The 22,415-nt window shown below is 40.1% G+C and overlaps 1 protein-coding gene across 4 annotated transcripts in view; it reads left to right on the top strand.

Annotated features, from left to right (window-relative positions):
* HDAC9 (histone deacetylase 9) overlaps positions 1-14,457 on the top strand; it is a 660,228-nt gene extending 645,771 nt beyond the window's left edge. For 3 of the 4 annotated variants that reach the window (XM_068235993.1, XM_068235991.1, XM_068235992.1), the window contains exons 14-15: positions 6,539-6,790; positions 11,737-13,692. In XM_068235993.1, the coding sequence (XP_068092094.1) occupies positions 6,539-6,790; positions 11,737-11,760 (276 nt within the window). In that variant the 3' untranslated portion in view covers positions 11,761-13,692. The other variant, XM_068235994.1, reaches the window with a different exon arrangement.
* Positions 14,458-22,415: the final 7,958 nt, after the last annotated feature.

Below are 22,415 nucleotides of genomic sequence, written 5' to 3'. Positions count from 1 at the left end.
AAGAATTGTTCAATAAATGTGAACAATCGATAATTGCCTTCTGATTAGTTACGATTGTTCAAATCACATTGAAAGATCACATTTAGTGAAAAACTGTATCGTTAATGGGCACCTTTATACTAAGTGAACACTCTGTCAGGTGTGACACAAGGTCTCTTTGAGGCTGGTTTTACACCTGGCCATTGCGTTTGCAGTCTGCCCCCATCGCATCGCACCACAAAAACTGCATTCACATGACCCTGCGGCAGAGTGCGCCGACAGGATCATGTGCATACAGTGGCCCTCACTACTGGGACCAGAAGCCGGAGTTCTCAGATCTGGCTTTTAGTTGCATTACAGTAGCTTTAATGCTGTTTAAATGTTTTTAAAATATTTTGTTTCTATTATCCATATGTACAGGGGCAGGGCCGGATTTACCATAAGGCACTGTAGGCACGTGCCTACAGGCGCCTGATAATAAGAAAGGCAGCCCACTCCCCACCCTGAGTGCCTCCCTCCCTCCTTCCCTATGTACAGTACTGATGAAATAGTAAATAAGAGATTACTCAACCTGCTCTCATCTCGGCATTCAACTGACGAGATCTCCCTTCAGTCAGGGGCACCTCTAGTGACCTAATATTTGGGGCACCTCTAGCTACTTAATATTGAGGTTCCTTTAGCTACTTAATACTTGGGGGCTACTCTAGCTACTTAATGTTAAAGTGAATGGGAACTGCATTTAAAAAATGAGACAGATACTTATCCAAGGAGAGGGAAGGCTCTGGGTCGTATAGAGTCATCCCGCTCCTCTCCTGGTCCCCTCGTTCCGGTGCTGGCTCGCCCGGTAGCAGTATTGGAGTAAATTAGTCAAAATCTGCTTTACCCAGCCGAAGGAGGCTTCAGAAGTCTTCAGGGAGCCCGAGTGCTCCTAAAGAAGGGCGGCCCTGTACTGTGCCTGCGCAAGCACGCTCTCTTGCACGCTCACGCCTGTGCAGTATGGAGCCGCACGTCTTTGAGAGGACACGGCTCCTGAAACCTTCCAAATGCCCTTTCAGCGGGGGATTGAAACAGGGGGGAGCCAGCACAGGATAGAGGGCACCGAGAGAGGAGACGGAAGGCTCTATACGACCCAGAGCCTTCCCTCTCCTTAGGTAAGTATTTGCTTCATTTTTAAAAAAAATGCGATTCCCATTCACTTTAAGGGCCCGTTTCCACTAGGGAGGTTTCGGTGGCGATTCTGCAGAGTTTCCCTGCACATGATTCGCACGGGGAAACTCTGCCATAGGGGATGACGGGGCTGCTGCAAAATCGCTTGCGGGAGCGATTCGGCCGGAAACCCCCGCAGAATTCGCGAATGAGGCTGCGAATCCCATAGCCGTGCATGGCACGGCACGGGACGCACGCCGCACTAGTGGAAACGAGCCCTTAGGGTACATCTGGCTACCTAATACTAAGGGGCACCTGTAGCTACCTATGATGGGCAAGGGAAGTAAGGGAGAAGTGATGGCTTGGCCAGCCAGCACACTTGAGGTGCGGTTTGGGGGGTGGGGGGGGGTTGTAGATTCCTAGAGGGTAAAGTCTAAGGTGCCAGGACATCTGTGCCCATAGGCTCCTCTTAGGTAAATCCGGGTCTGTATAGGGGTCTAACAAAAACTACTTTCCTTGCAGGTAGCCAGAATACTAACTAAAGAGAGATTTTGATGCATATTCAAACTTTTGCAAATCACAAGTTTTAAAGGGCAAAAAAAACTTGTCAAAAGTTGTAAATCGCAAATGTTATTCTTATCCAGTGTCCAATCCAATGACACATCATGGAGATATCATTTAAAACAATATCCTGCTTTTCATTACATCAGCATTCTTTGACTTTCTCTTCTATGAAAAGAGCCCTGAGAATGTCACCCTTAAGCTTGATGGTTTTGTCAGGATTCAGTTCTAACTAGTAACCCCTTCTATTCAAATCCAGCATTTTAATGATCTGACAGTATATGTCAGGTCTAACACAGAGCTTCTTCAGCACACCAGTCATTTGTCTGTGCAGTTTTGTGGAGAATATGGATGTGCTCGTAGTGGACAGTTTCTGTCACAGCTCTGAAATGCTGGCTGCCTTCATTGGAAGTGACTACAATATCTCTGCAGGCTAAACTTTTGCTAAGTTTTTAGTTCAGTTTTTTGGGGGGAAGCGCTCTTCATTTCTTCGTCTGAACTCACAGCGTGTCACTTTTGCAGTTGATGTTTTACCTGTGGGACCGACACTATGTAAAACACCTTGAAAATTGTGCTTGGAATGCAAATTGTGACATTCCATCTGAGTGTGGGTGGAAAGAGTTTGTCTGACTTTTTTTTTCAAATATTAATGTTTGGAAATCTGACCTGTTCTTTTCTGTTTGAAAGTCAGACTCTTGTCACATCGAATTGGTTTATTTAATGGGGACATCTATCTGTCTCTGGGGATCTCTTGATAGCTTTCATTCTAAACTTAACTCTGTCTGTAATAGACTTTTTAATCTTTCATTTCTTTTACTTTACTTATTAAAATGTTTAATTTTGTTAAAGTTTTAAGTAAAGAAAAAAAAATGTTTAGTATAAAAATGATGAGTTTTAATATAGGCGGTGCTCCTCATTTTAAAGCTGAGAGTTCAGCAACAAAAACGAGGAAGGTCATGTCCGACCGTTAGACTTCTTTATTAAAGGATGTATCCAAGATAAAACTCCATACACATCTACACAGCTGAAGAGGCTGAAATGTTTTGGACAAACTAGTCCTTAATCATATTAGCTATGAGTTTTATCTTGGATACGTCCTTTAACATCTTGAGGACCACAGTGTTGAACCCCCCCTAAAGACCAGGCCTTTTTTTTTAAATAGGCCATTGCAGCTTTAAGGCCAAGCTGCAGGGCCGCACAACACAGCACACATGTGATTTCCCCCCTCCTTTTCTCCCCACCGAACAGAGCTCTCTGTTGGTGGGGTCTGATTCACCAAGTGCTTTTGAAAATAAAGAAAACCCTGAGAATTCCCCATGAGGAGATGGGTTAGTTCAAAACATGTCAAATTTCTACTACTTACTGTATGTGACAGAAACATAGGAGAAAAGTAATTTATGGTTCATTTTACTCTAAGAGAAACATACATCTTATCTGTATATGTTTACATATATTTTAGATTTTAAGATTTTCGTGAAAGTTGTCTTTTAACCCCGTCCTGACCGCCTAACACCAATAGGCGTCGGGAAGGTGGCATCCCCAGGACCGCCCAATGCCGGAAGGTGTCAAGTCCTGGGGTGGAGTTTTACAGGGGATCGTGCTCTGTTGGTGGGCAGAAAGGGGGGGGATAACATGTGCTACGTAGTATGGCTTTGCAGTAAGGTATTAGAGGTGCAAAGCACTAAATTGTAAAAAAAATAGCCTGGTCACTAGAGGTGTGTAAGCCTATGGTCCTGAACTGGTTAAGCTTCTTTGCTTTTGTAGAACATTATTAGATGAAATGCAGTCTATAAAACATTAGAAAACCTAGGCTGTGGTTGGATTGGTTTCTGTGCCTGTCCTTTGTTTTAGATCTTACAAATCAGTTCCTAGATACTTTTGGTGAGGTCTCTATAACTCCTGAGTCCAAGGAGAGCTCTAGTCTGATGAAAAATTAAAGTAACCAATATAGTTACGTACAGGTTAATTCACAAATCTTATGCATTATCTCACTTTGCTTATTTTTTTTACCCATCAGGCATCTTCTTCGCCCGTTCCTCGGCGCCTCCCACGACGCATTCCAATCCGGCGTCACATGACTATACACTTCCTCCTTCAACTCGGAAGGAGGAAGTGTTTGTAATCACGTGAGCCCCGGATTGGAACGCATCGTGGGAGGTGCAGAGGGACGAGCGAAGAAGACGCCTGATGAGTAAGATTAACCCCCCCTCGCCCACCCACGCAGGTGACTTAATTAACAGGATGAAATCCGAATAATACCTATTCGGATTTCATTCGAATTCAGTATTTGAGCATCCCTGATTGTCATAATTTAGAAAGTTTTAATCTTAAAGAATTCCTCCAGGAAGTGCTGGCCACCAGTGCCTCAAATGGGAAGAAATCAATTCCACACCTAACATGGAAGTCAGATGAATTCCTTAGCTCAAACCCCATGACCTCCCTTTGGTAGTTCTAACTGTGGATATCACTGGTTGTAGGAAACTTCTCCAGACTCTCTTTAAATGTTGCTAGTGATTATTTTTCCTTATTATTTACAATGGTAAAGTATTCTATAGTTTAAAACAAACTTATGACATGCTTGACACAGTGTTTGCTACAGGTAAGATTGTATAAGGTGTTCCCTGCCTTCTAAGTGTTACCGTAGTTTTGAAAAAATATTCTCTGGGAAACTGTTTTAGCACTGTGTTATCCACTTGTTCTTTCAGGTACAGTAATTTATAGTTTAGCCAACTCCCCACCCAATCACCTGATCATACACCATCTTTGATCTGGAGCAGTGGCTGGCATAAAGCAATGTGGGTAGAAGGGGAAATTACTCCAACTTCCCATCTAATATGGAATCTGCCTTTTAGGTGGATAAAAGTGAATGTTGACCATGACCCCTTTCCACCCACATGATTCAAAGCCACCATCTGCTACAAAGCATAGCTGTTGTATGGACAGGTGGGTGAATCAGAGTGTGGCTACAGTGACTTCTGTGGTCAGACTGTAGTACCAGGATGTACTGAGAGCAGATTGACCCCCCCCCCCCCCCCATTTCCCTATAGACTATTTTATCCAAACAACCGCTGTTGAGATAGTGGTAAGCTGTGTACAATATAGCCTTATTCTTCCTTGTCCTCAGTGTACTCTTTGTTACGATTAAGAACTTCTTTTTATTATGGTGCAGTTTTCTTTCCACCATACCCATCTAGGCATATTCTAGAGGAAAACCCTACTCTTGAAGGGTTACAATCCCAAGGTGAGTTGGGTGGAGACTTTAGGTAAGGTGATACATGACCTAGTGGATGAGGCAGTGAATCTTTTGGTGCAGATGTGGATAGTAGTCTGAATGCTATCTATAACAGATTGTGAGCTTATCTGAAGACCTGAAAATGAGGTTTCAAGGCTTGGGGCTAAACTCATGAGACATGGAAAATAATTCTAAATGAGGTGTGTAGCTTGTATAAAGTCCTGGATGTGAGAATTAGAGTAGGTGACCAGGGTGGAGAATTGGAGGGTTTTATGTGCAGAGTGAGGGTTGGAGGTGGGATGTTTCCTGAAAATAAGTAAGGAAATCTTTTGGGAACTTATAGGACTCGATTCACAAAGCGGTGATAACCCAGTTATCACGTCTAAAAGACTTTAGGCGTGATAACCATTGCACCACACTGGTGAAAAGTCACTTATCACGCCTAAACTCAGTTTAGGCGTGATAAGTTTAGGCGTGATAAGTTTAGATAAGTTTAGATTGCGCGCAAAGTCCTGTGCTCAAAGCAGCGCCATTAAACTCTATGCGACGTTTCATGCGCACCAGACTTTGCTAGCGCAAAACTTTTGATCAGCTGTGCACTGTGGTGCTAACCCAGTTGGTGCTATAGTTATCATGCGTAAACTTATCACGCCTAAACTTATCACGCCTAAACTGAGTTTAGGCGTGATAACGGGTTTTTCACCAGCGTGCTAACTGTTATCGCGCTTTTGTGGATCAAGCCCATAGTGAGAACTTTAAGTGAGATTTGGGAGTCTGAACTGAACTGGATTCTTTGGCTAGCTGGCATTCAGTAGAGTGATTGGCAAACAGGTGCAGCATCATAGGAGGGAGTTAATTGGATGAAACAAGCAAAGCAGTAGGTACTGAAGATATGCCAGTTGCTTGGCTGGTCACAGAAAAGGATGTTACAGTAGTAGTTGAGTAGTAGTTGAGCTGGGAGGTGGTAGTAGCTGAACAAGAGACTGCAGGACATGCAACTTAGGCCTTAGGTTACAGCACAAGCTCACAAAGCCCCTTTGGAGAACATTAATGTATTTAGATTTTTTTATTTGGCAGTCTTAAAACTCAGAAGGAGTTTTGTGGACATTCTTTCTGCAAAAGTCTGGCTACACCACCCTACCATAGATTATTCTCTGTTTATGCCTCTTGTTGTTAAAGGAAAACTTAAGTCAGGAAAAAAAAAATGACATTTACTCACCCGGGGCATCCCTCAGCCCCCCGAAGCTGGATGGTGCCCTCGCAGCCCCGCTCCGATCGTCCTGTCCCCGCCGGCGGCTACTTCCGGGGTTCGGCGACAGCCGCCGACAGGCTGGGAACGCGGCTGATTTTCCGCAGCATAGAGGGTGATATAGCAGCATAGAGGGTGATATAGCGGCTGGGAACGCGGAGTCGGAGGACGATCGGAGCGGGGCTGCGAGGGAACCATCCAGCTTCGGGGGGCTGAGGGATGCCCCGGATGAGTAAATGTCATTTTTTTTTCCTGACTTAAGTTTTCCTTTAACCCATGTTGTACCTAGTACAATTTCAGTCATACATACAACTCATAGCCAATGTTTATAAACAATTTTAATTACGTGATTCCTTATTTATTATTTAAAGATGCTCTCAAGATCAATTGAACAACTTCGTCAGCCTGGAAGCCACCTAGAAGAAGCTGAAGAAGAGCAGCATGGTGATTATCCGATGCAGGAAGAGAAGGTTTCCTCCTCCGCTCACCTTAGAAGTCACAGCAGTAGTGACATCAGAATTGACCATTTGGGATCTGTGAAGGTGAAAGAGGAGCCACCCGACAGCGACGATGAAAGTCGAACACCTCTTGAATCTAATCAGAAAACAGCTTTTGTAAAACAGGTAATTAGCAAATAATTCATATCAGGATTTATTATTTAAGTTACCCTTTGAAGTTTCTGACAAATCTTCCTTAATTCTCTTTTATTTACATACTGTTTTTTTTTCTTTTTAAAAAATACTAATGTCTATTTTGAGTCTATCTTAATAATAACAAATATTTCCATGCAATATATTTGATGGGTTTTTGGAGCTATGTGCTCATGGGGATGAAGAAAGCATGGGACCTCACCCCTTACTGAATTACAGAAAGACTAATATGACCCTTAAAGGTAACCTAAAGTAAAATAAAGCTAGCCAATTTAACTTACCTGGAGCTTCTTCCTGCCTCCTGCAGTCCTTCTGGTTCCTCACAGTGGTTCTACTGTGCTCTGCTCAGCAGTTGTGCTCATTCAAAAGGAGCAAGCGCGGCACCCAGCGCATGCTTCCTGATCACGCTCTCGAGGACAGGAGCATTCTGCGCTTTAGCAGCTTGTAAAACTTGCAACTACGCATGTTCTGAACACTCCCAGCTACGGGAGCGAGATCGAGGAGGCGCGTGACTATGGTCAGTAGCCTGAGACTAGCTCAGGCAGCCAGCTTTCAGAAGGGCACCGCTGCTGAACGGAGCGGAACGACTATAATGGACCAGAATGACTACAGAGGGCTGGAAGATGCCCCAGGTAAGTTAAAATGGCCATTTTCATTTCACTTGAGGTACCCTTTAAGCATTTGGTCATTAACAATTCAATGGTGGTCGAAGGGCTGAGAACAGTTTGAAGAGGGATTCTCTGTTCTAAGATGAGGTAGTAGCATGTCTCTGTTTTGGTAAAGAGGGAGGACAGATTTGCTAAAGGAATATTGCAATAGAGAGCAGTGTAGTCAAGGTGTTAAGTTTTCTGCATACAATACTTTCAGGTTAGTACAGTTCAATACACGTCTTTTTTTTTTTTCCTCTGCAAATAAATTGCCATAGCAATCTTGTATTTTCTGATTGCCATGGTAATAAGAATCCATCAATTAAATAATTGTATAGCGTATAAGTGAAATAATGCTGCGACAGGCTGGCATTACTATGTGGAGGACTCTGATGTAAAGAGAATTTTTTACAATTTTAGAGAAAATTAGAAAATTAAGCTTAAAGGGAACCAGAGATGAACGTTTCACACAAAATAAACATATTAGTTGATAGCTTGTAAAGAATAAATGCTCTACCTGATAATTTTGCCGCTCTGGTGTGCCTTTTTTAGTGTTTTTTATCCATTATTGCTCCAGGAAAAATCAAATATGGCCGCCGGCTTATATCCCTTCTGCTTCCGGGTTATGAGTTGTTCTGGATGTGCTGTCTAGGCTATATGAGACTGTGCTGCTATCTAGGCTTATGCAGCCTTTCATCTGTGTGCTTTCATTTTGGTATGATCTGCCTGTAGGAAGTGTCACTGATAATAACTGCAGTTTCATTCCTATGAGAATCTAGTGCACACAGAGCACACAGGGATCATATTACAGCCACAGGGCTTCTCTCTCAGGAGCAGCCCCTCCCAGTCATCACAGCTCTCAATATGCAAAGCAGAAGATCTAAGCCAGGAGGGGGAAGGCTTGGGCTTGAAAGAACTCCACAGAAGAGTGACTCAGCTATAATGATTCCAGGTCAAACCTCGACTGAATAGTCGATGGATTCTTATCACAGTTGCTAATAGACTAATTAAGCAGATAACAATGAAACTAAAAGCAGGGTAGGTGTTTACTGTCATGTTCCCACTGATAAATGTAATACAATACATGAGGGTGCTTCATCTCTGGTTCTCTTTAAAGCCCTCAGCACAATGACATTTCACTCTGCCTTAATCTTGACTAAACTGAGAAACAGATAAATGTAAGGCATTGAAGATCATTTTTTCTCTTTAATTTTTTTTTTAACAGACCTTTTAAATGGAACCTTAGGTGAAAACGGTATGGAGGCTGACATTTATTTCCTTTTAAACAATGAAAGTTGCCTAACTGTCCAGATCTTGTGTCTCTAATACTTTAAGCCATGGACCCTGAACAAGCATGCTGATCAGGTGCTCTGATTCAAGTCTGCCTGAATTAGCCACATGCTTGTTTCAGGGTTGGGACTCAGGCACTACTGATGTCAGAAGATCTACAGGACTGGCAGGCAACTGGTATTGTTTAAAATTCTCCATACCACTTTCACCTTGGGGACACTTTAAACCTAAGTTTTCATTTAAATTTGCCTGCAGCTTTGAAAACTCAAACAGTACAGTACAAATACAGGATGTTCTTCAGTTAAAGTGACAATGAAGCGAAAAAAAACTTGTGATATAATGAATTGTATATGTAGTAAAGACAATTAATAGAACATTAGAATCAAAGAAAAGAGTCCCATATTTATAATTTCAGCTATAAATATTTTTATAATATGTTGCATCAGTCTCTAGTATTTGCAGTTTACAAACTGTACTCTACATTTTAAACTATGAAACAGAGCAGTGCTAATGACCCTTTGAACCACCCTGCTTATCTAAAGTTGTCTTTCACGGTTTCTTTGACTTATAAGTGCTTCAGAAAATAGCACTGCTCTCCGACTAAATTAGTCGGAGAGCTCAGAGAAGCTCTTTTGCATAGATGAAAAGTAAAGTTTCTTAATTCTTCCTGTACTGGAAACAATGTGAGACTCTTATCTTTGCTACTTAGACTTTATTTCTTAGCTGTACTACTCATGCAATTCTTTATTTCGTAAGTTTATTTTCACTTCAGATTTTAAAGTCTGATGTGGGAAAAAACATTTTCAGAGAAGTGAAAGAGAGATAAAGGAGAGTTGAAAGAACTAAATTTTATTTAGTCTTCCAGGAATCAAAATGTAAATAAAAAATGGCAAAGTCTGTCTACTGCTCTAAGTACACATCAGGCAAACTCTGGGGTGATGTCACCATGGTGTGCGAGCAGCTTCTCCATGCTTTGCCATTAAACCACTGTGCCATGATAAAGAGACCTAACGTGGTTTTGAAATTTTGGCTTCTTAGGCCTCGATTCATCATTGTCTTTGAGATAACTTTTTCCAGTTTGTTAAATTACCGAATTCGAAGTTTAGCGATTCCTAGTTGTATTCATCAAGGTTTTTCAGCATTCGGTGTGAATTCGATAACAATTCGGTAAACATTCGGTAACGTGTCGATATTTCCATTTTACAGCGGTAATTTAACACAAGGCCATAAGATTCCCATGGAATTGTGGGTAAAAGGCAGTCCTTTGAGCACTACGTAGCAACATTCTGAATAGGGCTTAACACCTGGACCAGGATTCTGGAAGTGGTTGGGACAATCCCACAATTTGATAGGAGCCTTTTCTAAAAAATTATAGTGCAGCTAGCAAAATTAGTTAACCCTGGCACTGCCTGTGTTCTCTTACAAGATGATTCAAGAGAAATGCAGATGTCGTGTTATAGCAAATAAATCTATTCTCTTACAAATGTATATGGTTGCAGACCTTATTCTTGCCCTTCTGCGCCTTTGAATCACTCTCAGCTGATACATAACCACTTCAAATGGCTCTATCTTCTCTGTCAGCAATGATCTGACAGGAATAACGACAGAGCAGTGAAGGAGATAACTAATCCTAAATGTAACGCTAAACCACGCCCACTTTCTTTTTCATGAATTGCACTTTATTCGTTTTAGCGAATCGTTACCGAATCGTTAACGAATGTTCGCTAACAGCTGTAGATAACTTTGATGAATCCTGAAATGAAGTTAACAAATTCGGTATTTTACCAAACTGTTGTTAACAAATTTGCTAAGTGTTGATGAATCGAGGCCTTAGTTTCCTGTTTTGGAATAAATAAAATGTATAAGGAAGTGCTGGTTTCTGCTCAAATTATTATGCGTGAAAGACTGAAAGAGAAGGAAAATGCCACATTTATATATATATATATATATATATATATATATATATATATATATATATATGTATATATATATATATATATATAAATATATATATATATATATATATGTTACAGCAAGAACCCAAAGTCTGGCCACTTCGGGTTTCTGGATGGCGGATATGGGAAGAGGTTGGCTTATAAGGCCAATATAAGAAATGATGAGTATTTTTGGACTTTAGCCAGCCAGAATGCCTCATGACTACATGTGGCTGCCTAAGTTCTGATTCTTTCCCTGCTGCCTCTTACTACTCCCCACTATTGCCATTCTGCTCACAGGATCTTTCACCTACCCACTGCGTCTGTTCTGCACAAACATGACCTATATTCTGCGCGCAGAACCCAGTGGAACTGCCTTCACAGCTACCAGGTCTGCAGCCTTCCCGTGGCGTAAGAGAGGAGTCGGCGCGTGAGACTTGGGTGTAAGATACAGCAGGTATATGGCTGATCCTGCTGCTGCACAAGTTCCCGGCCGTGTTAAATACTATTCCCCCTCCAGGCCGCTATGGATTATTGTGTTCTAAAAGTAACTTCAGCGCCGTCTTCAGACGGCGCCGAAGTTACTCCCTGTGCATTGCTATAGCCATATTTCCTATTATGGCCTATGGTGGCGCCGGCTGCGCCCAAGTCTCCTGTGCTGGATTCACTGTGTTCGCTTCCCGTGATCCTCCAGAGCCACAAGCACTGCAGCTTGATCTGGCAGGAGAACAGAAGACATTAATTAGAGGCAGCGGGCATAGCACTTCGGAACCTGGCTGGCCACATTGAGTCATGTTGCCTTCAAGCCTGCAAAGTCTGAAAAAAAGTCAGTATTTTGTGTATTGGCTGCATCAGCCAGACACACACACACACACACACACACGTACACACACACATGTACACACACACACACACACATGTACACACACACACACACACAGTACACACACACACTGTACAGACACACACATATTTGACAGTACTGTAGAAGTTAGTTTGTATAGTTTGAATGAATCATTATCATTTATCATCCCATTTCACTTTGCAGCCCACTACCACTATGAACTTCTAAAATTGCAAGGATATTCAAATTTCTCCTCGTGGCCATCAAGGCAAGAGTTATCTGAAGTATACATTTCACCTTCTGTGGAGAATACCATCTAATTTCCATTTTCCTGCTTAGTAATTTGCTGCTTAAAGCGGAAAGTAACTTCTTGGCGCCAATTTCTCTATCCTCTGGTTTAAGACCAGATTGAAGAACTCCCACATGTAACGGAAGAAAAGACATGCTGCATTTCTCACACCTGCGCACCTTGAATTTCTCAAGACATTATACAGACCGACAATCCCATTTCGCATTTCATTTTAGGAGAAAATTGCAATCGTTTCTCCGAGTGTATGCACATAAGTACATGATTGACATAGTTTTATGTTTGTTAAAATCCTTAAATGTACAGTTTTTTTTCTGGAGAGCGTTGTTTTTTCTTTTAAAAAGTGGATTTCCTCTTAACATCTGTTTCACTGTCAATTTTATAGATGAGCTAAATTTTATCTCCAGGCAATATTTGGCCCATCTAAATTTGTGACCATTTCTTAACATGGGAATGGGGGGATTTTACTTTGGAAAACATTAATGCCAAAACTATTTTTATAAACTGGGGAATTAGTCCATGTTTGATAAATCACATTTTAGTGAATTCAACTTTTACCAGTTTAAAATACTGTAGATTCCTTGCATGTTTTAATCAATTAAAAATTAGAAATTCATATGAACGATTTCCTGCATTTAAATCAGACCAATTTCATTTTTTAATGTCTTGATTTGGCTTCACTGCTATTCTGCTACTTGCTCATATTTATGTTGTGATGACACTTACTCAGACTGGAGATCATCTTTTCAACAACGGAAATGTTTAGTAAAATTTATATTTTATTTATTTATTATTTACTTACTTGAAAAACACTTGTTATTAGACTAAGTTCTATGAACAGGTTCCTTTCTATTTTTATAGTTAAAAACAGTTTTGAATATCACATATGATTTAATTTATATTTGTTAAGATAGTCACCTGGGAGCCCAAGCAAAAAGCTTTTGTAAGAAAGTCCTGTTTTTTTGCCTTGTATCCACTATATATGATCTGATGATACGATTTGAAAATCACAATCATTTGCTTTCTTATATAGAGAGCCCATGATTTTGTTCCTGTTACTGTAATGCAGTTCTTGCTGAATTGCAAACAAAATGGTGCATTTTTGTTGCAATTGCTGCATTTCTGTTGCATTTAATACACCAAAAAAAAAAATAACATAAAAAGGGCTCGTAAAAAGTTAGCAATTTTTCTATGAACTCTGCCATTGCCATCGGGAAGATGGCTTTTTAGTGTTGTGTGCTTCACATAAGGGGCCATATGCAATTCACTTTTTGACCTGAGTTTTTTCCTAGGAGTTATTTTTTAACTTGTCAATAAAATGTCTTTTAAGCCATCAACTAGCAAGAAAATACTCATATGCAATTCACTTTTTCTCCTCAGTTTTCTTCAAGTTGATATTTTCACACCTTGTCAATAAAACACCTTTTAAACCCCCAGCAAGCAAGAAAATACACAACATCAATTTGATCATACTTTTTCGAATACTTCTAAACTTTTTAATTGCGAAATTCTGGATAGTTATTTTAAAGAGAAGATGAAAACGTATCACCTAGGAGAAAAAGTGAATTGCATATGGGCCTTTGTCTTTTGTTTCAGCTCAAAAAAATTTACTAAGCAAACTGGCAAGTGGCACATCACAAATCGAAATATTTCTTTGTAAAATTTCAAATGTTTGAAATGAAAAAAAAAATATATATATAAAAAAAATATTTAGGGCTGAACACAAATAATAATAAAAAAAATAAATCATAAAACCACTATACATTCCCTTTCAGAATGTTTGACTATAAAACTAATGTATGTCAAATATGATTCATTTTACCTTCTACAAAAAGTTGTATCCTATGACATTTTTACATTCTCTTTTAGATATTTATAGACTGATGGAAGCCGCCATGAAAATAGATCTGGAAGCCTTATAGATAATATTTTAATATAGACAGATTTGTGAATGAGATCAGCGAACTTCTGAACCAAGGAATTGGAGGAATGTTTATATATTATAGCTGCTATTAACATTCACAAACATATTGTTTATATATGGAAATGTTTCAGGAACTTATTGGAACAAAAAAAATGTCAAAAAAGAAAAACATTTTGCCAATGGAAATAATATTTTCTTTTATTGTCAATCTTTTTTTGAGGAATAGTTTGGGCTGTATTCAAAGTTTACCTGTTAGGGGTTACCACATTTATAATGTGATACTGCTTAATCTAAATCTGCATTCATACCTTCAAGATGAAGTGTAATACACTAAAAGGTAAAAAAAACAAAAAGACAACGGGAGCCCAAATGGTGCAATATGTCACGATAAATGGTGAAAAATTGGAGATGAGTAATACTCACAAAGGTGGGTTGCAGAAGGGCAACCGACCACTTAGGACAGGTGGCGATACACAAACCCAACTCCACTTGGGATACACAAACCCAACTCTACTTGGGTTACCAGGAAACCTGGAGATGTTTGCTCTCTTGGAAAAGGCACATACACTCTGATCGCCTATGAGATGGTAGTGACCAATAGGAATCAGGTGTAGGGGACTCCCCTCACTAAAAAGGGAATATGACACATAGAAGGGAAAAGAGGCAACCAGAAAGAATAAAATACATTAAAAACAGAAATAAAAAGAAGAAAATGAGGTGGCTTACCTCAATGACGACAAATTCATAAAAATGAATTATTTATTAGTATCAAGCACAGGCAATGCGTTTCGTGGGAATTCGCCCACTTACTCAGGCCAAATAAAGTGCCACTAAATGCCGATAGCCCCAATTTGGGGCGCCACTCTGTGCTTGATACTAATAAATAATTCATTTTTATGAATTTGTCGTCATTGAGGTAAGCCACCTCATTTTCTTTTTTTTATTTTTGTTTTTAATGTATTTTATTTTTCCTGGGCACCTCTTTTCCCTTATCTGTATTCACACCTTGCTCTTGATCCTGCAAATATCTAAATATGACATGCAGGCACCTACAGGATACTGGATCACGTTAAAGCAGAACTCTAAAAAATAAGATTAAGCTTGCAGTACAGTAACTTACAAACACAATTAATTAGTAAAACAATCCAAAAATATTTATTTTTTAGAAATCTCAGTTGATTCAGAGAAATACAAGAAACCCTGATGACATATGGCAATTAGATAAAAACCTATGTTCAGCATTTTACTCATAAGTATTGGAAACGTAACCAACCCTCTTCTAATATCTATTTTTTTTTCTCTGCTGTCTATGCTAGAATCAGTTCTGGCACACCTTTTTGCTACCCACACAGTGAGAACCCTTTTTGGGGCTGAAGAATAAAATGTTTTCCTTTCACTCTCAAAGGGTGCCCTTGCTTTGTGGTAACCCACGTTTCTCCTTGCATTGCAAAACAAGCTCCTAATACTGAGCGTTCTACAATATGGCCCTATTCAATTCACCTTTTCTCCAAAGTTTACTCCTAGGTGATATTTTTATACTGTCTCATTAAAATGCTTTTTATGCCTAAAGCAATGAAGTAAAAAAAAATACTAACAATAAATTTGACTGGACTTTTTCACATTAAAAATTATTTTAAACAGAAGATAAAAATGATCTCCTAAGAGAAAACTTTGGGAAAAAGTGAATTGAATAAGGGCCTATATTGGGCTCTCAGCTTCACCTTTTTGTGTTTTTCAGGTGACCCAGTCATTTTGTTTATCTGGATTGCCTTATAAACTGGAGACATCTTCCTTTGATTTACACCACAAAGTTGTGTATTATCTACAAACAGGAGAGTCAGTGCTTTTAATTCCACCATAATTTTTGAGAAATTTAAATAATGATTGTCCTTAAACAGAAATGTCACTTTGAATAGTGTGATGCATTTATCACAATCTTTCAACATGTTCTGTAATCTATCCTATATAATAATTTGCAAGTGTTTCTGCGTCCTGTCCCTGTTTGTGTCCCTGATTCCAGACTTGACAGTTTGCTTTCTGTGAACCTCATTGCATTCTGGGAAATAACAGCTTTTTCCAACTGCCAAGCAAGCAACATCCCCCTGTGTGCATATACTGCAGACAGCGGTGGGGGACGGGCAAGCGGGACGCATCTGTGCTTGCGTTGCCTGGGTGGGCGCCCGTGGCCTAGTGCCCATTTTTTAATGGGCAGGCTTTTTTACTAGTCTTAAATAAAGTCGTGGGGAAAAAAAAGCATTTTACAAAAGAACTTGTTTTCTGCAAAAAATGTTTGTCACATGACCACTCCTGTGCTTTACTTTACTGTAGGCTACATCTGTGTACCTAGATTTCTGCTTCAACGCCACAAGATGCCTGGAAGTGCCTGTCACATTTTAGATCTTTTCCTTTGCACCCAGGATTCCTACTATCCTGGCCAAACTATACCCACCACAAGACCTCGGAAGATGGATCGGGGGATACGCAACGTCAAAAGATGTGACAAATGATCATTCTCTGATCCATCTACCGCATTCACATACCGCAAGGTCAAATGATGGGCGCAAATGCGACTTTGAATGATTGCGGAATTTAGCGCGGGGGTGAATCGGGATCAGAACACCCATCCTTCGATGGGATCCACCATGACGGTCATTCAAAATGAACGATTGTCTAGGGTTATTGGCCGCCGTTGAACATCGTGTAACAAACTTTTGTTAAATGATACGCGATGTTGTGCAAACGGTCTTTCGGTGAAAATCTTCTGGTGCGTATAAGCCTTTAGTAAAAGGACTTCCCACTGATTCTTAATGGGCTCATGTCAGTGAAAGCATTGCTATTCATAGATAAGTTGCTTTCACTGGCCTATGGATGGCGCAAGGATTGGAGCAGATTTAACATGGCAACAACCATGTCAAGGTGTTTGCTTTGCACCTGGAGTCAGGGTGAGGAAGGAACCTTAACATGTTGCAAAGGATTTAGGACATAATAAGGTACTTGCAGGAACAGCTGAGTCAGTTTAGACATTTTTAAATCATGCAGATTTTCTTTAATAGCATTCCCCAAAGCGCACTGATGTGCAGAAATCTACGCCAGACAATCATTGGTTAATTTTCATTTGCTAAAATACTTATAAAGTCGAACTCTGCTCAAACCAGTTTTGTGTGATTAAAATAGTATTGAAGCGCGGTGTCTCCCGGTAATAAATTCAATTACCTGTACTCAGGATAAGGCTACAATCACAGTGGTGCGCTAGGGGGTGGCATAACGGCCGCTTTGTAACGCAGCTTGCTGCACTGCAATGCACCACATATGCAACGTTTACAGTGTGGCGGGTGCATTGCAGTGAAACATATTTTTCATTGACTGCATGCTTCACTGTACTCCAGTGTACGTGACACAACGCCCAGACTACGCGTGGGGCCACTTTCCCGATCTCTTGCATTTCTGCTGTTTGCAGGGAATGCAACCCAACCAGCCTCTGTGAGCGTAACCTTAGTGTGTTCTGCATGCTAATATACTGCCATTATTCCATGTGAACTATTCATGCTTGTGCCCAGCATTATTAAACCAAACCTGAGGCGAAAAAAACAACATTATGATATAATGAATATGATATTATGAATTGTATGTGTAGTACGGATAATGAACAGAACATTAGCAACAAAGAAAAGAGTCCCATATTTTTATTTTCAGTTATATAGCTTTTTTTTATAACATTGCATTATTCTGGTATATTTGCAGTTTGCAAACCACACTTATTTTAACTTTCCTGCAGTAAAACCTTGTCTCAAGCTGCATCTCACTGTTTCTTGGCTGGTTAAGTGCTTCAGAAAACAGGATTGTATTCGACCCAAGTTGGGTCGAATAACTCAGAGAAGCTCTTTTGCAGAGATATCAACTGAAGTTTCTTAACTCTTCCTGTAATGGAAAACAATATGAGACTCTTTACTTTGCTATGAATGCTCTATTTCTTCCCTGTACTACACATACAATTCATTATCCCATAAGTTTAGTAAGGCCAATGCCCACTCACATACGGGCAATCAGAAAATATTGCATAGGTGTCCGGCTTTCACTAGGTCAAGCACCTGAAACGCTTTGCACAGGTAACTGCATTTACTACCAAGGAGTAAAGAGCTCCGCACTATTTTAGTAATTGTAATACTGGTTTTATTGGAGTGTTACTATTAACACTGAATGTTCATTTTAAGATGTCGCTATGAATGACTGTACATCTCTGCTCTCTGGACTATACCAATCAATCAATAAAACTCTTCATGTAAAATTGTGGAGGCACCAGGGGCCTCTCTTGATGTGTAATGCTGGAAATACACAAGTCGACCCGGCGGCTCGATTAGCCGCCGGATCGACTCCCGCCGCGTTCCCGCTCGTCCCCGCGGCCACCCGGATCGATCCCCGCTCGTCCCCGCGGGCACTTCCTTATCAGCAGTTCGTTTTCTTCCATTGTCCGCCCACGGGGGTTGAGCACGGAATCGATTAGCCGCGGGATCGGACACGTCGGAAATTATCAATCGAGCCATCAGCGGCTCGATTGATAAGGAAGAAATGCACCATCTATTCCCAGCATAAGGCTACTGCTGGTATTCATGTTCCTGTCTAGCTTCAATACAGATAATATGCGTCTTTCTAAATGTATATTTGTGGACGACCCAATTGGAGATGAACAAACACCCATCGAACAACGCAAAACACTGTGGTGGTGAACTAATTTTTTTTTCACATTACCTTTCAAATTTGACAAATGCAAATGATTATGTGATGGGCAACTTAGGGAAAAAAATCTAAAAAAAAATAATAATAATTACATTTAGAATTTTCTTATTAATAGCTCTAAATTGATGCTTCACTTCAATATTTGTATCCTTTGCCAACAGTTTTGCTGACCACAAAAGACTACGATTTGTAGAGAATGAAATTGTTTGGAAGTACTTTGCTCATTGCTTAATTACTAGATTCTTTTTCTTACTGAACAGACTTGAAATTTGGCGGTTGGTTCATTAGGAATTTGAATCTGTGCCCATGATGATGTGAATGTAATGGAACTTGTAACTATAAATACATATTTTTATGTCATTCACTTTTCACAATGCATTTTGAAGACATAGAAATACAATGGAAGATCCACTGTTTGTGTTACATGAATAATATATTTCATTATGTGTATATTAACTTTATTCGGCTGTATTTATTTTCACCACTAGTGGTGATTCTATGTTTTATTTTTGTAAATAGATTATGTTTATGTTATTTTTACTTTGTGTTATTTTATTAATTTCACAAATAAAGGTTTACCTTGTTTTTTTATGTATTTTGGTGCTGATTTCTCCATTTTCTTAATTTCACTTTAAGAATATGATATATAGGAATTGATTCACTAGTAATGCAGTACCCTGTGCATACATTACCAGAGGGTATTACAGCTTACAGCATGTCTAATTCAATAAATGCACGTGAGGTTTACCTTCTGTATATATCAGCCAGTGTGCTACCGGTGCCGGAAATTGCACGTGAGCCACTGTACACTTTGAGATACGTGTATCTATGCCCCTAGTGCTGAAGTGAAGTCCACAAGGGCATAGATACACAGTACCGCAGTGCAGTACTGGTGAATTACTGAAACCAGTTACAGTCCCATGACAGACCATGATTATTATTATAATTTTCACAAAATAAATAAACAGAGAGTGGATAATTTACAAAGCAATGAAGTACTTTTATTAATTAGTAAATGAAGGCTGTTAGGGCCGGTAAAATTGCTGTGTACTACCTTAACACACAGCAAAAGTACTGGCCTTTTTTGTGTACTAGGCCCTATACCTTACTTAATATTTCAATATAGATGCCTAAACATAGCCATTCTGTGACAGCACCAGTCTGTCTAAAGGTGGCCATACATGGTACAATTTTTCAATTAGATAATTTAGTTCGATTATTCTGTTTGATCGAATATAAAGATTTTTCCAGCATGTCCGATCATTTTTCCCAAAAAAACGGGATAATCGTTCGAATTTCTTGATCGAAAAAAAAAATATTTTCAACTTGCATTCAATTTGATCATTTAGATCGAATAAAAGGGAAAATCGAACGTTTTTATTGTACCGTGTATGGCCACCATAATGTTTTTTTGCAGGCAGGATAGAAATAGACAAAAGAATACAGGAATTCACTGCAAAAGTACAAAATACAGATATTGCAAAAGCCATCCAACCGGTAAGAATGTTTTGAAATGATCCAACAGTGTAGCAAAGCAATCAGAACCAAGAGAACTACCTACTAATGAAAGATGGGGAATAAAGTGATAAATGTTAAATGAAAGGTGAGTACAAAAACATCCACAACCTCAAAGGCTGACGACCAAGAGAATGATCCCAAATGTATGGTAGTAGAGAACTCAGAAAAGGGTGGGGGGCAAGAGAAATCCCAATGTAATACTGCATAAAAAATAAAATAAAAACACCTTAGTTCAGTATGTCATAAGAGTACATCATTGCATCACACCAATCACTACTGATAACATTTGGTCAATACATAACACACATACATAACCTCATGTACCCTCATATACTATACATGGGGTGCCTACTACTGACATGCACTGATAAATAGTCTTTAAAAACTAAATCTACTCTTGATTGGTGGGTAATAGGGTATGCCAGGCAGGCTTGTGTGCCTGAAAGCTGATGCACCGGGAGCCCCAATGGTGCAGTAAGTCAAGACAGTAAGAAAGTGTTGTAGAGACAATGAAATTTACTCACAATGGAAGGTTGCAGATGGGAAACCAACCACTGTAGGCAGGTGAAGATACACAAACCCAACTCCACACGGGTGACCGGCCAGGCTGGATGCAGTCGTTCTTTTGTACAAAAAGTTCTAGATGGTTGCAAAGGTGGTGTTAGGCCACCTGGCCAAATAAAATACCCCTCCCGAAGGCGGGTTGGTAATGCAAAGGGAGAGAAAGAGGCGCCTAAGGAATGATAAAACTATGTTAAAAGCAACTAAAATGAAAAGAGTTTGAGGTGGCTTACCACAATGATGACACGCTCAAATAATTTGTAATGTACTTTTAATGTGCACTTGGCCACATTTTTATCATAGCTTGGGCATCTCTTTCTCCCCCTTTAGATCTCAAATTGGGCCACTTTGGAATCTGGCTGGCGAATGTTAGAAGTGGCAAGGCCACTGTGGCCAATACGCAAAAACAAAAATGTTCCATTCAGACTTTGGCTGGCCAGATTTGTGACCTGACCGGTGGTAGCCAGCCAAGTTCCGAAGAAAGGATGGGAAATGTGGTTGCGGCAGGCATCTGCAATTCCCCAAGCTCCTCAACCCACCCCTGTGTCCTCTCATTCCTTTATGCTACCCCTCCATCCCAACTCCACTACTCCTTGTGTCCCTCTCACTGTGACAGGGAAAGTAGTAGGGGCAGCCCCTCCCAGCAGCGTGCCTATGCGTGGCCTCTCCGGCCTGTTATTGTAGCCCCATGTGTTGGCGGTGTTGCACAGCGCGTTTCCCCCTGCTTGGATGCAACCGGATGAACAGAGGTGTGGGGACATTAGAGATGAGCGTAATGACGTAATTACGATTTCGCGAAATTTCGCGTAATTAGTGTAATTACGATTATGGCCATAAGTACATAATCGTAATGAAGAAGGATTTCGTGAAATTTCGCGTAATCGTAATTTTTCGCATAATTTTCGCATTACAGTGGGTATTACGAAATTAATGCGTATGGCCATGCTCCCAAGCGGAAAAGTTGACGCATGGATCAATGTTAGGTAGCCGCCAACTTTAAGGGTTAATAGCAAAGCCCCCTTAAATGCTAAGAGCCTCAAATTTGGAGAATATATTAAGGAGATCAGGAGGAATAAGAGGAAATTTTTTTTTTCAAAAAGATCTTATAGTTTTTGAGAAAATCGATGTTAAAGTTTCAAAGTAAAAATGTATACAGTTAAAAACCCGCCGACTTTAACGGTTAATAGCAAAGCCTGCTTAAAGTTTAGGAACACCTTTTCAAAAAGACCTTATAGTTTTTGAGAAAATCGATTTTTAAGTTTCAAGGGCAAAAATGTCTTTTAAATGCGGAAAATGTCAGTTTTTTTTGCACAGGTAACAATAGTGTATTATTTTCATAGATTCCCCCAAGTGGGAAAAGTTTTACTTACTTCGTTCTGAGTGTGGGAAATATAAAAAAAAAAACGACGTAGGGTCCCCCCTCCCAGACCTCTTTAACCTGCACGGACGCGTATGCGGCGGCTGAGCGGCGAGTGGCGTCGGGTGCGGCGTAGTTACAATGTAACAAAGTTGTTACATTGTAATAACTTTGTTACATTGTAACTGATAGCACATTTCCGAGGATATTGCGAGGGATCATTTATTTAAAGGGACAGGTAAGTATTAATGGTTAATTAAGAATATTAAAGGACTTTTTTCGTGGTTATGTTTTTTGTTCAATTAAAATACTTTTTCTAAGTGTTTGTGTGTTTATTTACTTTTAACTCTTAAAGGAAATGGGTAAGGGGTACAAGTACCTCTATACTCATTTCTCCTGGGAGGGGGGGTGGGCATCTGGGGGACTCCCATATTCCACCATGAACCCCCCCCCCAGGAAATCGCGGCCTCCACCGCCCATCG

Source organism: Hyperolius riggenbachi, chromosome 5 (assembly GCF_040937935.1).
Source record: "Hyperolius riggenbachi isolate aHypRig1 chromosome 5, aHypRig1.pri, whole genome shotgun sequence".
NCBI lineage: Eukaryota > Metazoa > Chordata > Amphibia > Anura > Hyperoliidae > Hyperolius > Hyperolius riggenbachi.
This window is presented reverse-complemented; position numbering and strand designations above follow the sequence as displayed.